We start from the raw sequence: 17611 nt of genomic DNA, 5'->3' as shown, positions 1-17611 counted from the left end.
GACTTTTCATCTTGTTCAATAGTTCTTGTCTCTGCTCAGTCTGGCACGGACTTTGATATATGCCAGAACCAGGAATGGACACAACAGCATGAAAGACCAGGGTCAATCCAAATATCTCCCTTCATTCTGAGTTTCTGTGATATGAGGTGGTACATTCTTCTCCTCCTTTCCCTAAACCTTGATTCCGGTAATCTAATATCAAACAGGTAAGAGTCATACATGACCTTTAGCCTAGCTGACACATTGCCTTACTCAGCTAATCCCGTTTACCAATTATTATCAGTCTATCACTTGAACAGTGCTCAAACAATATGAGAGTTGTGGATTAATATTAAAAATTGTATTATTTATGTAAAAATCAAAAAGCTACAGATCCTGGAAATGTGATCCAGAAAAGTAATAAACAAATAAACAGCAGGTCAGGCGCCTTCTGTAGAAAGACAAAGAGGGTTAATATGTTAGGTTGAAAACCCTTTGTCAGGTGTGCTGAAAGATCTTCAACCTGAAATATTAACCTTGTTTTGCTTTCCATGGATTATTTATATCACATTTTCAGCAATCTAAATTTACACTGTCGTATCTTATGAAACGGGGATTTATCTTAGCACTTTCTCCTGGAGTGTCTCACTGACAGCTCTACAGTGAGCCTCAGTTATGAAACAGGAATCTTACCTCTTAGTACAGTGAGCTTTGCCGTTGCAGTTACATCACCAAGCGCGTTGGTTGCTTGACACTCATAAACTGCCTCATCCCTGGGAGTCCTCAAGGGCTGTATTCTCAGGACTGCTCCAGCACCATCATCGAATTCAATCACCTAGCAGAGTTAATTAAAGAGGTAAAAGGAGTTAGATTTCTTCGCTCATTATCCCACTTCAGCTTCTAGCCCCCTCTCCTCTTGTTACTCCCTCAAACTGTGAATAACCCTGGGATGGGTTCCACATTGAAGCAAAAGATGGCACTAGTCTATAGAAGAGAAACACTAACAGATGAAAAAGATCATAACAAACTTAAGTTCACGTTATTCTGGAATTAAAACTAGAGAGAAACAGGGCAACATAGCTTGTAAGACCCCACATTCTCTTCTCAAATTAAATAAGTTGTTTGATAATTTTCTTTCTACAAGTAATATTTCTTACCTCTGAGATGAAATTGACTTTTCTTCAACTAGAACATTCAACTAATGATACTACCAAACAGATCCACAATTCAGTTGCAGTCAGATAAATCAAAGCTTCTTAAAGGGAAAAGGGATACTTTTAGACTCCTGTTTCCTTTCTAATTGAAATGATGTATCTCCTGTAATCATATTTATTAATAAATTCAGAAACAACCAATGTCTTATCCATTAGGCCACACAGCCGTAGAAGCAACCAATGTCTGACGACCTGCTGTTGGATGTCTAAATTCACTGATCAATCAAAGTCACGTTCTAGTTTCTCTACTCAACAGAATATATCCTTGCCCAAACAGAACCAGCTCAAAAGGCAAAGCTAACCCACTGAGTAAGCGGACAACTCCTGTGACATTTTAATGCTGGGGTCAACATACACCTGTTGTCTCTGTTGAATTTCAACAGATGATGAAGTCTGGTGATCATGTATGTTTTTGAAACCCCATATCCACACCTCAGCACTGATCTTTCCATTTCATGTCCTGACATCAGCGGGGATTTGCATTCCAGCAGCAATTCACTATATTTCACATGTGAGCATGGACAGTCAGCCTTGGAATTTACATGATCTCAAACAGGTTCACAATGGGACTAAATGATCTTGCCTGTGACTACCATCCAAAGAAACACCTTTTACAGTGGACTCATTATGAAATAATGTAGTGGGTTGCCATGGCTCATTGTGATACTCTCCAAGCATTGCTTCCACTCCCTCGGGCTAACGCCAGTTAGACGGTCGGTACTCGGAATACTCCCAGAGATCCCTTGTGGTGCTGGTAGATTGGCAACTATCCCAGTCCAGATCCACTGTTCTTCTTTGGAGGTTTCCAACGAAGAATTCGAGCAAGGCAGAGAAATTCCTGCAGATATTCCACCCGGGAAACAAACACTGGCCTCAGCCTGAAGGGCTTACAAAAGGAAAATGGGAGAAGGCAAGATGGGTGACTGGAACTTCACTCTTTGATGAAACACAGCCTGAGCAACTGGAATATGATGCCTCCATTGTTACTTGCACCATAGATTCCACCTAATCCCATGAACCAGCCTCCTGTCAGAACAGACAACATACCTCGAAACGCTGGGAGCTGACTCGCTTTCCTTTCTTGTTCCAGGTAACTCGTGGCTTGGGACTTCCTGTGGCCTGGCAGACGAATGAAGCCACTCCTCCTGAAACACCAATCTGGTCACTGGGCACCTTCATGAACCTTGGAGGGGCTGGAAAGAACAAGAAAATTACACTATCAGCAACCGGGAGGCGTAAACAACTGGAAACAAGTCGGCTCCAATAATTTGACCTTTGACCCAAACTTCCTATGCTAAATGCAGTTCGCAGTCCAATCAATGTCGCCAGCTCACAGAACAGCTCTGGACCATGAGAGATGTCATTAATATGCCCCAAAAAGTTGGACAACCATGAAGATTTCAAATGCAGCAATGCCAAAGTTCCCCTTACCTGGCCCTGGATGTCCTGGCTTGGGTTAGTGATGGTGCACCTTCTCCAGCTGGTGACGGAGCTGCAGAATTTATGATTGACACACACAAAATGCTGCAGGAACTCAGCAGGTCAGGCAACTTCTATGGAGGAAGAGAACGGAGAGCCACTTCACAAGGACTCTGAAGGGTCTCGACCCAAAATGTCAACTATTTATTTCCCTCCATAGATGCTGCCTGACCTGCAGAGCTCCTCCAGCCTTTCGCGTCCATGGCTCAAGATTTCCGTCATCTGCCAAATCTATTGTGTCTGGAGTTTGTGACTGTGTCTTCACATTTCTGTTCAGCTGGTGGTGGTGTGGACTCAACCAGCAGGACAAATGGAAGGACTACCATTACATGAAGGAAGGTTTCCCCACACATCACTCAGGATTTCCCACTGTACAAACTGCGAGGGCTTTGAATATAGGTAGCAGGAGGGTATTCTCCTAAGAAGTGCCCAGCTTGTGCAGAGTGACCTAAGATTTTACTACAGCTGGAGTCAGCTCCTATAATATGCAAACAAGCAGGTACAATGAAAGTATTTAGCTAGGATGCCTGCTTTTGATTATGGCCCACTGATCTCTCACTCAAGTCATGTGAACTTATTTCCAGGGGAGCCTTCAAAGTGAGGACCTCTTCTTTTGTTGTGTGTTCCTGATCAGGTGTGGTAAGAATTCCAGTGGCGATAACACGGGGAAAGTCGGAATCACAGCAATAGCTTGCCCCTTTACCTCCTATGTCTAGTTTTACTGGAAATGTGCAGACAGGCAACAAATCCGTTCATGGGAGTTCAGATGGCATTGTGAATCCTGAACGGAGGTTGCATGTCTTCATGTAACCATGCTTCTAAAGTTAACCTTGGGCAGTAGAATCATTTGCCTATGATGAATGCTGGTAGCTATTAGAAAGCAAGAACTGACACATAGGGTGTTGAATAGGTTTCTGTTTAACCTCCTGGACCCACTATACCTCCTTTGCCCACCCTGCAACGTGGCAGCATCCTCTTGGGCCTTCTGATCTCTATTCTGATTTTGCTAATTTTCTCATTCCAGCTTCTTCATTCCATGCTTTCTGATCCTGAAATCTTAACTTCTTCAATTTCCTCATCCTGACTTTTCCAACATTCCAAGCCTCACTTTGTCATGCCAGCATTTCTGAAGGCTCCCCTGTTTGGTGACAGAGCCTGCAGCCATGTATGCACCAGTTGGGTCTCAAGATGCTCTTTGCTCACTTATGATGACTTACTGAATCTCAATTAAAGACTTGTTTACTCTTCTGAATCCCAGCAGATACAAACCTAACTTACCTGTTCTACCTTTCCTCATAAAGCAACCCCCAGTCCTTCTAGGAAAAGCAGAAGTATGCAGCTAGAAGGCAGGTTTTCAGGACATGAGGGAAGGCAGTGAACGTAAAGGGCGGAGAAGGGTAAGAAGAAGGGAGCAGAGCCAATCACCTTTTTCAGCCCTTTTCTTCAGGAGACTTCCCTCAGTTAGAACTAAACTGGAAAACAAAAATTAACCACGTTGCAAACTGAAACAGAGTGGAGACCTCTTCCTGTCCTCTGCAGCCTCACTTGCTGAGATGATGACAACTCATTGCATAATGCAGCCTCTTTCCACTTACACTCAACAGATAGCTTCCCGCCAGAGATAATTAACCTTTCAACATAAGAAATAGGAACAGGAGTCAGCCATCTGGCCTATTGAGCCTGCTCCACCATTTAATAAGGTCATGGCTGATCTGGACTTGGACTCAGCTCTACCTACCTACCATTTCCCCATAACCCGTAGTTCCACTGTCATGCAAAAATCTATTTAACTGTGTCTTGAATAAATTGAATGAGGTAGACTCTACTACTTCCCCGGACAGCAAAATTCCACAGATTCACTACTCTTTGGAAAAGAAGTTTCTCCTCATCTCCATCCTTATTCCCCTGAAACCTGAGGCTATGTCCCCAAGTTTTAATCTCACTTACCTGTGGAAACAACATTCCTGTCTCTATCTCATCTATCCCTTTCTTAATCTTTTTCATAAGATTCCCTCTCATCCCTCAGAATTCCAGCGATTAAAGTCCGATTTACAAGACAATGAACAGCCAGTCCACAAAAGAGCTTCCTTGCTGATGCAGAGACAGTCTGAACCACCAATTCTCTGCAAAGCCATTCAATCAGTCTTTCTCAAGTCCAGCTGCCTCTCCAATATCATCAATACACACCAAGGATTTGACCTAATTAACAGCTAGCAAATTGTGCACTGCTATTAAATGCTGCTTTACCTAGCCTTCCAACAATCTGATGCATACTGATCCAAGGGTTTAATGGCTCCTCATCCTGATAATAAGATGATTTGCTCTAATGAAGTCAGCACTGCCCAGGCAGTCACCATAAATGTGAGAGGAATATTGTGAAATCTAGCCACAGCATCAATTGAAACACTCCTTCAGGTAAAAAACACAATCATGCTTGCTCTGGAAATACTGGCATAAACCTGGAACATTAGGATGTGGTTTTGGCAGCATTATTTGCACTGTTCATACAGGACTTAATTTCCCCTAATACCTCATTGGTTTTCTGTATCAGTTCTCTGCTATTTTTAGACAGGCAGCAAGAAATCATCAAAAATTAATGTGAAAATTACGCACGTTGTAAAGCTGCATGCAAAAATAATGGCCGCTGCGCCAGTTAGTGCAGGAAGGTGAATCTTCTGCTGCTTGTCTCGGAGCTTGGCCAGGAGAACTTAAAGAAATTCATTGCATGGAAAGGCCATTATGCCTCAATCCCATTTTGTCAAGCTGCTATTTATAATGGTCCTACAACCCATATCTCATATACTCCTGGGCACATCAACTTCTTTCCTCAGTAAGAGAAGCAGCAGATGAAAGCATTTTGTACGATGTTACATATCAGCATCTTCATAGATTGGAGGCACTGGCCATTTGATCTGTCAGCTTGACAGAAGCCTAGCATCTACTTAGATGACTTGCCTCCTTGTGCTTGTTCCACAACGCAAATTTATCTTAGCTTCTTGTATCTAGAAGGTTGCAACATGTGCAGAGAAAAGATGAGGTGTTGGTCCTGAACCCGCTTTGGTTTTGTTGTAGCAGTGCAGGAGGCCAATGAAAGAAAGGTTGGGGGGGAGGTGGGGGTGGGGTATGGAGAATTAATGTGGCACAGGCACCAGGACGCTCAAGCTGAATCCAGATGTTTCACAACGTGATCTAATAATCCCATCCTCCACTTCCAACCTTGATCCAGCTGCTTCTCTCATTTTTTTCTTTGTTTATCTGACTCCACCTATTATCCATTGCCACTGTTTACCAACTTCACACCGCTCCTCTCCCCTTCCTGGCACAACATGTGGGCCATCTGTCACTCTTCCACTGTTCACCAATCACCTCAGGTTCCTGCATCATCCCCACTCCCTGTTCCTCCATTGCATTGGCCATCACCACTCTCCCCACTCAGTCTTGATGAAAGTTTTTAACACAAAACATTGACAGTTGCTTTCCTCATGCAAATGCTGCTTGATCTACTGTGTTCCTCCAGTAGATTGTTTGTTGTTTTACATAATCTGTAGGTGTTTGTTCCATTGCTGTTAATTGGTGTGAGAGGAGAATTGGATGGAGGGTTGATTAACGGGGATGTGAAAGGAAGAAGGGGGACTGGGTACACACAGAGACTCAGAAGACTGCAGATGCAGTCTGGGGCAAAAATCAATTTGTTGGAGGAACTCAATGGAGCAGCACCTGTGGGAGAGAGGAATTGCCGATGCTTGGATTGAGACCCTGAATCAGGATTGAAAGTGAATGGGGAAGGTAGCTAGTACTGTGGAGCAGGGGAGGGGCAGACACACAAAAATGAGGAAGGTGGAGGCAGGAAGGGAGCTTGAAGGTGGAGACGGTATTGGGTAACTGGCGTACACGTAGTGGATTGATGGACTAGCTTTTGACTCCATGACAACCAAAGAAGGGATACAAATACAACCTTACGAATGACATCCAGATCTCAAAAAGAAACAAAAACAGAAAATGTAAAACCAAGCTGTCTGAAGGAGCATCATGTTCTAAAGTTGGGATCATTCTACTCTGTAAAACACCCTGCGCAATTCCTACGGGAAATTATTGACACTAACTCTCAATGCCTACTAGCATAACCACTGGCATGAGACCTTCCGTGTCCTCAGAGCCTACTTAAGTAACTGATGTGGTGAGAATGGCCAAAGAGATGGATTGAAGAGGGAGGACGCGGAGGTAGGATCCCAACAAGAAAAGCCATCATGGTCATCATGTTCTGGTACAGCAATACAAATGTGCAGGAATGTAAGAAGCTGTGGAGAGTAGTGGGCTCAGCTCAATACATCACTGACACATACCTCCTTACCAAGTGAAGAATCGAAATGAAGAAGGGAACATCCGAAGATCAGAGTTCCCCACCATCCAGATCATTCCACCTTCTTGCAGCTGCTATTAGGCAGGAGGTATGGAAACCCAGACTACCAGGTTCAAGAACAGCTACCTCCCTTCAACCAGCTTAGCTCTTGAACCATCCCGTATGACTCTAATCTAAGGCCTCCATTGGTCAGGGTCGACCGTGGATGTTGCATCCTAGCTGTCTAGATATGCAAGCCAGGGCAGTACAACATGGAGAGCAAGCTGTTGTCCATGTAGCAAGCTCCCCCTTTACACGCATCTGATGAACCCAAAGGAATAGCAGAGACCGATACCCTAATCACTACCTCAGTATAGCGACACTATAGCTTGACCACAACTTCTACAATGTTCTATTTGTGTTTTCTTGTGAAACTTGATTTCTATTTCATTTCTGTTTTTCCTGTGAACGTTGTAACTCTGACGCTGTGTGTCTGTAACGCTGCTGCAAGTAAATTTTTCATTTCACCTGTGTATACATACTTAAACCAACATCACCTGTGTATCACTACTTAAACCACAATCACTATCCAAGAATTCCTGGGTAAGATTCAAATTAGAGTAAAATCTGTGTAAGATGGATTAAACTAAAGTCTGGGTAAGAACCCTGGCACTATCATGGAAAGAAATCTTGACTTTAAGAAGGGCTTATGGTGATATAAGCAGCTCCATAAGAAACTAAGCAAAATCCAACAAAGCAGTGTATCACCTTAAAGATTCACACTGATGAAATCTGACTTTGAAATATATGTGTGAAGGCTTTAATATGTCTACAATTCCAGTGTTTTCTTTATTCCTCTTTATTATGAAAGAAGTTTTACAAATCTTGCTACCAGGTCATTAATTTTTTCCAATTTTCCATCAACTCATTTCCTCAAGGGTTACAACTTGATGCATTTCAGTAACCTTCCCTGTACCTTGGGATTTGACCTTATCTTGGTAAGCATCTCAAATTTTGTTTTACTTTTATTTTTTTTAGAAAAATAGGGTGAAATGCCTGAAGAATAAAGTGATGGGTTTCACGAATGCTGTACACAGACCAAAGCTTACATGCACTAGCTTGGTAGAGTTTGATTTCTACACCGATCAAAGCTGAGCTAACTGCTGCTGAATGGGGCTGGGTTGTGACTCTTTGCAACTGAAATGCTACCTTTGTGGCCACTAAAATGACCTCTCCAAACCTGATGGAAAACGAGGGAGAAATCGTGCAGAAATACATATGCAAGAATATACAACCACCAGCCCATCTGTATTCAGTGATTCACCTGTAAGCGAGCTTTGCAGACGATTTAATAAAATGAACATTCTGCTGAGAAAATCCTACTTACATGTTTATTGCTTCCTTTCCATCTATTGCAAGATAATAGGATTGCAAGTGAGTTTAGATAAAATACTTTCCATGGTTGAGAGATTTTATTCATATGTCCTGTCATTATCCTGAGTAAACATCCAGTGTGAGTAAGGGACTTGTGCCAGATTATTACTTGGTCACACTGGGACTACATCTGACCAGTTACCTCAGATCTGCAGTCACCTTCGGGGAGTGGCTTGTGAAAAGAAAATTCAGGTTGACAGGTGAGAGCTTCCTTTGATGGGAAAAAATAATGCAAGAAAAAGATGAGGTGAGAAGTCTTCAGATAAAATCAGGGAGAGGTGAAATCTGTTGGGGGAGAACTAAATGTGTAATGAGAAGAAAAATCAATAAATATAGCTGAGCACAGAAATGAAACACAAACAAAAATATTCTCGAAATGCTGCTTATCTTCAGAAACTGAAAAGTAGGACAAATATTTGGGTTTGGACCACGTTAACTCTACTGTGTGCTGTCACCATGGTAATACACTTATAGCTGTATCCTAAACACAAGAGATTAAGCAGATGTCAGAAATCCAGAGCGATACACACAAAAATGCTGGAGGAACTCAGCAAGTCAGGCAGCATCTATGGAAATGAATAAACAACTTGGAAAGGATAGGAGAAGATGCCAGAATTAAAATAAGGAGATAGGTGAAGGCAGGTGGGTTAAAGTGATAGGTGAAGACAGATGGACGAAGGTGATAGGTGAAGCCAGGTGGATAGGGAAGGTGGGGGGGGGGGGAGGAGGAAGAAGCTAAGAGGTGATAAGTGGAAAAGGTAAAGGGCTGGGGATGAAGGGATCTGATAGGAGGGGAGGGTGGACCATGGGAGAAAGGGAAGGTGGAGGGACACCAGAGGGAGGTGACAGGCAGGTGAGAAGAAGAGGTTTGGGGGAGGCAGAGTAGGGAATTGAAGAAGAGGGAAGGGGGTAGAATGACCATGTTGGAGAAGTTGATGTTCAGGCCATCAGGTCAGAGGATACCTAGACAGAACTTTCAGTGTTACTCCTCCATCCTGCGAGTGGCCTCATCATAGCCAAAGAGGAGGCCATTGATTGACTTGTTGGAATGGGAATGGGGATGAAGCGAAGGTGCTCAACAAAGTGATCCCCCAGTCTATGTTGGGTCTCACCAATGTTGAGGAGGCCAGATCGGGAGTACCGGATACAGTGGACAACCCCAGCAGATTTGCAGGTGAAGTGTTTTCTCGCCCAGGACTGTTTGGAGGTAAAGGAGGAAGTCACTGGGCAGCTGTAGCACCTCTTCCACTTGCAGGGATAAGTGCCCAGAGGGAGATTAATGGACAATAATGAATGGACAAGAGAATCACAGGGAGAGTTGGGGCGAGAGGTGATAAAGATGTGTTTGGTGGTAGGGTCCCATTGAAGATGGTGTTAGTTTTAGAGAATGATCTGTTGGATGTGGAGGCTGATGGGGCGGTAGGTGCGGACAAAGAGGAATTCTAACACTGGTAAGGTGGTAGGAAGATGGAGTGAGAGCGGATGACCAGGAAATGGAGGAGATGCATGTGAGAGCAACATCAATGATGGAGAAAGAGAAACTCCATTTCCTGATATCCTGGAAAGAAAACCCTCATTCTGGGAACAGATACAGCAGAGATGAAGGAAATGAGAAAAGGGAATTGCATTTTTACAGGAGAAAGTGTTGGAAGAGGTATAGTTAAGATAGCTGTGGGAATTGGAAGGCTTATAAAAGATACTAGTTTATCTTCAGAGATGGAGACAGAGAGATTGAGATAGGAGAACAGTATCAGGAATGGACCAAGTGAATTTAAGGGCAGGGTGTTAAGTCAGAGGCAAAGTGAATGAAATTGATGAGCTCAGAATGGTGCATCAAGCAGCACCAATGCGGTTGTTAATGTAGCACAGAAAGAGTTTGGGAGCATTACCTGGAAAGGCTTAGAACATGGACTGTTCCACACAGCCAACGAAAAGGCAGCCATAGCCAGAGCCCATGGCTACATCTTCAGCTTGGAGAAAGTGAGAGGAACTGAAAGAGAAATTGCTGAGGGTGAGGACTAGTTCTACCAGACAGAGGAGGATGCCAGTGGAGGGGACTGGTTGAATCTGTTGCCGAGAAAGAAGCACAGAAATTTAAGGTCTTCTTGATAGGTGATAGATGTACACAGGGACTGGACATCCATGGTGAAAATGAGGTGATCAGGAAAGTTGTTGAGGAGATTGAGAGCATGTGAAGTGTCACAGTTGTAGGTGGGAAGGGACTGAGTCAAGGGGGATAAAATATATCGAGTTATATGGACACAATTTCAATGGAGGAGCAGGCAGGAACAATGGGCCTACCCGGACAGTCAGGTTCTTGGGTAGGAAATAGAAATGAGCAGTGTGGGGTAAGGGAACTATGAGATCGGTGGCAGTGGACAAGAGATTTCCAGAGTTGATTAAGGTTGTGATGGTGCCGAAGATAACTGTAATTGCATCCTAATAGCTCTCTGTCAAGGTTCGAGTCTAAGAAAGTGGAAGAGAAGCTTAACTTCTAAAGTGTGGGAAGCCTTGCTTTTGTCTAACACCTTTCATGTACTCAACACCTCTGAAAGCCCTGCATAAAGAATAAATATTTTTGCACTATAGTGAAGCTATACACATGGCAGTAATGAGCTAATCGACTAAATGATCAGAGAGGACTTGATGGATAAATACTGTCGATAAATTCCATCTGCTTTTCTTGGAATAGTGCCACATTTCAAGTCTACCTAAAATGGCAGATGAAGCCTAGATTTAACGTCACAATGCTAACTACACTGAAACCACTGCGCTGCAATGTCAGGACAGGTAATTTCCTTCGATGAGAACAAAAGAGACTGCAGGTGCCGGAATCTGGAATGAAAATCAGAATGCTGGAAGAACTCAGCAGGTTAAGCAGCACCTGTAGAGGCAAACACATCTCTTGACAAACTCCTTCTGCTCCACAGATGCTGCTTGAACCATAGAGTTGCTCCATTGTTCTGTTATGTATTTGCTTGGGAAGTGAGTTTGGTTCCACTATTTGCTGATGTTAGGGGCAGGAGAGATGTCAACCAAGCCAAGACTAGCACTGAACAATTATAGAATGAAATTCCTCTTTTCATTAAAGTTGTTTCAATAACTGAGAAAGGTGGGTTCTAACCTGGAGCACAATGCAAGCAGGAGGTCGAGATATGGAGACACAAGAAACTGCAGATGCTGTAATCTGGAGCAACAACCAATCTGCTGGACAACCTGACTCAGTGGGTCAGTCAGCATCCATGGTGGAACAGGGATGGTTGCCATTCTGGGTTAAGATCTTGCATGAAGTGAGGGAAGATAGCTAGCACATAGAGGTGAGAGGGATGGATGAGGCAGGAGCTGAGAAGTCAGGTGAGGAGGGAGATGATTGGCAGGGGGAGGCAGGTGGGGGATGGAGAGAGGCAGAGACAGGAAACACTGGCTAGTGCATGATAGGCAGTGACGGATGAGGAAAGAGAAAAGATGTGGGCAGGTGGAGCCAGGCTGGGGAGGGGAAGGTGGCCATAGATGCAGAGGCTAGAAGGTGATGGAGAGACAAGAGATAAGGAAGATGATAAGTGGAACCAAGAAGTAAATAGGCTGAACAGGCACTTAAGACAGACAGATCCACACTTACAAACAAAAGAGGGGCAAAGCAACTGGCCTATTTCCCCAGCGGAAGGAGAAAGTGAAGAGTGTTCAGAGGAGGGAGTAACTCACTAATTACTGATTCATGGGGAAGACGTATTCAGAGACTGGGCTCAGAATGGGAGATTGGACATGGCGAAGTTGTGTTCAGAGACTGGGCTCAGAGTGGGGGAGTGGGCATCACGATCTGTTATCATTATCCAGGAAACAAGAAGAAAATCGAACTGTAGCAGTTGTTACGCCTGTGCCCCCTCCTTTTCGAGAATCGCAAGATCGCTATTAATTCATGTCAGGAGACCCAGGAAATGAGAGAGAGACGTTTGGAATGTCCTGGCTCTCAGCGATTTCAAAGCCACGGGAACCGGCCATTGTCTCTTGGAGACGGAATTGTGCATTGAGCACTGCGCTTTTCATTGACGTCCTCAAGGAAGGAGCAACGTGGGCTGGTTGGGGGGATGGCATCCTCCCCAACCTGATTGACATCTGAGACCCCGTGAGTAAGGATAAAAGAGGGTCTGGGGAACAACCCCTTTCAGACGCACCAGAAGAAATGCTAGAAATCCTGTAACAGCGTAATAGCGAAAGCCGGTGGAAAGCCCACGTGCGTCCTTTTCCATTTGCCTTGGAATTGGTGGGCCTTACCACGGAAGAACGGCTTTAGCTAACACAAAGGAGAAATCAGCCCCAACGACTCTCGAAGGATTGACATCATAAAAGGAATGAGCAAGTTTTAAACTCTCTCTCTTGACTCCAACCAAAGGCTGCAGCCTGCAGCTTGAATGAACTTGAGTGACTTTTATATTTCCATCGGACAATACATTATCCTCTAGACAACGATAGAGCTATTTCTTATTATTATTATACCCGCGCTTTTAGATTTAGTATTGACGACGTATATTATCTGTATGTTTGCATCGATATTATTTTTGTGTATTTTTATCAATAAATACTGTTCAAAATAGTACCATCAGACTTCAATGGACCTCTCTATCTTTGCTGGTAAGTGACCCAGTTACGGGGTACGTAACACAGCGATGAATAAGAAAATGTTTCTCGGAAGACTAGTGAAGACAGGGTAGGATGGTGGAACCACTGGCTGCAATATCTTGTCACGAGTTATGTATACCAGTGACATACAGAGTCACAGCACGGAAACAGGATCTATATATACTGTACATAAGGACTTCAAGATAGTGCAAAGGGAAAACGATAACAGAATGAGGAATAAAGCTGACAAATAAGAAGCAAGGACCATGATGAGATAGACTGAGAGATCAAGACTTCACCTTTATGGTACAGGAGGTCAATTTAAAACTCAACCAGCAGCAGGATAAAAGCTGTCCTTTGAGCCTGGTGGTATGTATTTTCAGGGATAAGATGACTGGGGTGGGAGGACTCTTTGATTATGCTGGCTGCTTTCCTGAGGAAGTGGGAAGTACAGACAGAACTGACGGAGGTGATGTTGGTTGTGCAATATTCTGTGCCATGTTTACAACTGCAATATCTTGCAGTCTTGGCAGAGCAGTTGGTTTAAGGCAAGGGTGGCTCCATCATTATTCAGGGACCCCTCTCCCATTTCCCTTCGTTCTGTGAAAGAGAATCATTTATCTCCCAGTCTCCAGTGCTGACTCAGTGAAGAAAAAAAATCACCAACTTTCAGTCTTCACTTGCTGACAGGCCCAAGCTAGTTCAGAATCTCATCCACTGTTATTTCAGATTTGCAATTGCCATTATTTTTTAAGTGGTTCTCCTTTCATCTGTTTGACAGTTGGTGTCATAACAGAAAGAAGAATAAGAGATGTAACAGAAATGATGCAGTGCTTTACACAACCAAAAGATATGCTCATATTTCAGGCTCCTCAAGTTGACTCGCCCATGGTCGGTATTTCAAAAAATATTCCTCATTATTTTTCCAAAGCTGCACAGTCCAGTGCATTCACCCTTTCTGATCACTTCTCCGTGGTAAAGCTTGGAAGCCATGTAATTAACTAAGATTCTTCCCACTATTCTGTAGATGTAGTCCCAGAAATTCAGGTGCTCTGGATAGCTGTGCGAGCTGTGAAGTTACTGTAGCATGAGAGGTTTTGCTTCAGTGTGAGTTACATAGAAATACTGTCCAGGTTTGTAACCAGCTTTGAGGGGGTGGAGAAAGGAATGGTAAACCGAAACAGAAACTCTAGGCCTCAAGATGGTGGTACTCACCATGAAGGACCCTTATTATCCGGGACATGTTCTTTTCTCATGACTACCACTGGAGAGGAGGTACCAGAGCCTGAAGACCTACACTCAATGATTCAGACACAGATTCTTCCCTTGCCCATCAGATTTCTGAATGGTCCATGCACACTATCTCATTATTTTGTTTTATACTATGTATTTATTTTTGTACTTTTGTCTTTGCCAGAACACCGCAAATCCCACATTATCAATGTCAGTGATAATAAATCTGATTCTGATTCTGAGGTTGAAGATCAGCATATGGGATTAAGTGAGGAAGTTCTATGAGAGCTACAAAGAAGGTTGTGGCCTGGAGGTACAAGGCCAGCACTAGGACCTTGACTGTGACCTTGGTCTTTGGGGAAAATGAGAAGGAGTGGGTTCTGAATGGGAAATTTGGGTGCTCGTGGCCTGGGCTTTGAGCTTCAGATCTGGGATCAGGGTGCTATGCTATAGTATATGGTGGTGAGGGGGATGAATGTGAAGGGAGCAGAGATTGCATTGTCTGAGGAATTGCGTCAACCTGTGAGCAACGAACATGGAGATTAGGGCAGGGGACTTCAGGACGAATGCCTGGAGTGACAGAAATGAACCTTGAAACAGCTGTTACAGTGGTTCATGCTAGGTGAAATGAATTTTTTAGTCATGGAATGCCTGACTGTAGCAGCGTCTTGTAACTGCACTTCAAATCATGAAATCATACATCATAATGCTTAGTGTCCAAGCCAAATTTTTGAGAGAGCTCTCTATTCAATACCTCTCCCCTTCTTCTTCAGAATTACTCTGCAAATTCTTCTTGTAGAGTGCAGAAACAGGCCTTTTGGCCCAACTGATCCTTGCTGACCATCGAGTACCATCTGTACTCAAGCCTCAAGCCTATGTTTTGCAATGCTGATGCTAATCATGGCACTGGACAGCTAAAGGCCAACCAAATGCTTTGCCCTGATCTCCTCAACACTCATGTCCTACAAGAAGCTTATTTTTTTGGTTTCCAGGGGATGTAGGAGAGTTGGCTACAGATAGACAAAAGGGTCTAACTTCTGAAACTCCAATTAGGAGAATAAAGGGCTCAGAGAATGCTGGCTGGGTTGGCACAATGGGTGATGGTTTAAGTGGACATAATGTTTCCAAGAATCAGCTGAACCAATGGGTTCTTCCTGTGCTGTACATTCTATGTAAATCTGTTCTCTGAGTCCCTTTGTGCATGAATTAACTTCCAAACATTGACAAAGGAGCAGCGACCCATCTTGTGAAGGAATAGAGTAGGTATCAGGCATGTTCGGATGCCCTGATGAGCTGAAGTGTCACAGAGTCGAAAGGTCATCCAGTATGACAAGAGGCTCTTTGGCCCATCATGTCTGTGCTGACTATCAAACACGCATCCACAATTTATCCCTTACATCCCCAGTGACCTCCCCCATCTCCCCCAATTTTTCAGTCACCAGCATAGACCTGGAGTATTTGCAGTTGCTGATGAACCTACCACCCCTCCTTCATCCCTGGGAAACCCATAGTTACATGGCCAATGGAGCGGAGAGGGTTGTTTCTGAAAAGGAGCCTTTGTTTCTTTGTCACATTGCAATGGCTTCCCATGACAAAATAAGAAACAAAATAGGATTTGCAAATCTCATTTAGTTTCTGTGTTTCTAAGGTTGATCTAATTCCAAAATGCTCCTCTGTGCTAAGAATTGTCAGATTGATTTGCTCAGTGGGAGCTGTGCAGAGAGCGGGTTCATGTTACTGCTCTCACTGCAAACAGGAGTGAGCTATGGCCCAAACTTGCGAATGATTAAATAATTAGCTTCACACCCAGTGAAGGAAGACTAGTTTGAATCTGCACATAGAGTACTTAACCTGATTTGATTTGCTTATTTGTGAAATTTTCAACCTGCTTTTTTGGCAGAAATAATTTGGAATATTAAATAAAATCAGAAATCCCAGTTGGGTACGATGAATGAATATTCTTCAAAGCCCATCAATTTTTCATTCAATTTTACTGAATGCCTTGAATACAGACACTTGTATTTGATCAGCGGAAAAATTCTGCTCACTGTGTCATGAACTTTGATGGACATTCCTGGGGAATAGGCTAGGAGATTTCACTGACATTTCAAGAGCAGTTTAATTGTGTGTGGCTTGTGACAATTACTCTGCATTTGCTTCCCCTGCTCTCTGAGCCCATCCTTTCTCTTTCTCTAGCCTTTTGCCCCCCATTCCTCACAGTAAGATGTAGACGTAGAATAGGCCATTCAGCCCATTGAGTCTTCTCAGCCATTCAATTACGGATACTTTTTTCAACCCCAGTCTCTGGCCTTCTTCCTTTAACTTTTAACTCCCTCACCAATTAAGAATCAATCAATTTTTCTCTTAAATTACTTGATCTCCACTGCTCTCATTGGCAATGAATTCCACAGATTCAGCACTCTATAACTGAAGAAATTCCTCATCTCAGTTTTAAAGGAATGCCTTGTTATTCTGAAGCTGTGCCCTCTGGTCCTAGACTCCACTATAAGTGGGAACATCCATTCTATCCAGTGTTTAGCAGACATTATTGAGATTCCCCCCTCATCCTTCTGAACTCCAGTGAGTACAGGCCCAGAACCATCAGACACTCTCATACATTTAGCCTTTTATTCCTGGGGTCATTCTTGACAAGCTCCTCTGGACCTTCTCTAGAGACAACACATTTTTCCTCAGATAAGAGGCACAACATTTCTCATGCTACTGCCTCTCCTCTGCTTTTCATTCACTACCTGCTTCGCTTTGATCTCTCTCAACTCTGCCTCTGCTCTCCACTCCACCAAAATTTTCCCTCTGTACTTTTCCTCTAACCTCTCTTCCGTTTTCTTTATTCCCTCCCTCTTCCCTCTCAATCCTTCACCTGCTTCCCACCATGCTCTCCCCTTTGCACTCTCCATCACTTTCCTCTTCCCGCTAACTATTTATCTCATTTGTTCTCGTCCTGATTTCACCGCCCCCCCCCCCCCGCGCTTTCCCTTCGGCACCCTTCACTCTCTTCATTTCAAGTATTTCCCCATTTTAAGGACCGCTCCGTAAAGTTGCACAAGACTGACACTTGAAGAATAGGTGGATAACAGGGAAAAACTTATTTTAATCTTTTTAATTTTAGAGATACAGCATGGTGACAGGTCCTTCTGGTCCAACAAGCCTGCGCTGCCCAATTATAACCATATGACCAACTAACCTACTAACCTGTACATCTGTGGAATATGGGAGGAGACCGGAGCACCTGGAGGAAACCCACGTGGTCATCATGAGAGAACGTACAGTACAAATTCCTCACAGGCAACGGCAGGAA

At 43.7% G+C, this 17611-nt stretch overlaps 1 protein-coding gene across 21 annotated transcripts in view; it reads right to left on the bottom strand.

Annotated features, from left to right (window-relative positions):
* Positions 1-17611, bottom strand: part of LOC140739994 (receptor-type tyrosine-protein phosphatase S-like) — a 469315-nt gene that overhangs the window by 278128 nt on the left and 173576 nt on the right. For all 21 annotated transcript variants that reach the window (XM_073068765.1, XM_073068749.1, XM_073068746.1 and 18 more), the window contains exons 3-4: positions 2241-2386; positions 673-814 (exon numbers count right to left, since the gene is read on the bottom strand). In XM_073068765.1, the coding sequence (XP_072924866.1) occupies positions 673-814; positions 2241-2386 (288 nt within the window). The remainder of the gene's footprint in view (positions 1-672; positions 815-2240; positions 2387-17611) is intronic.

This window comes from Hemitrygon akajei, chromosome 16, assembly GCF_048418815.1.
Source record: "Hemitrygon akajei chromosome 16, sHemAka1.3, whole genome shotgun sequence".
Taxonomy (NCBI): Eukaryota; Metazoa; Chordata; class Chondrichthyes; order Myliobatiformes; family Dasyatidae; genus Hemitrygon; species Hemitrygon akajei.
This window is presented reverse-complemented; position numbering and strand designations above follow the sequence as displayed.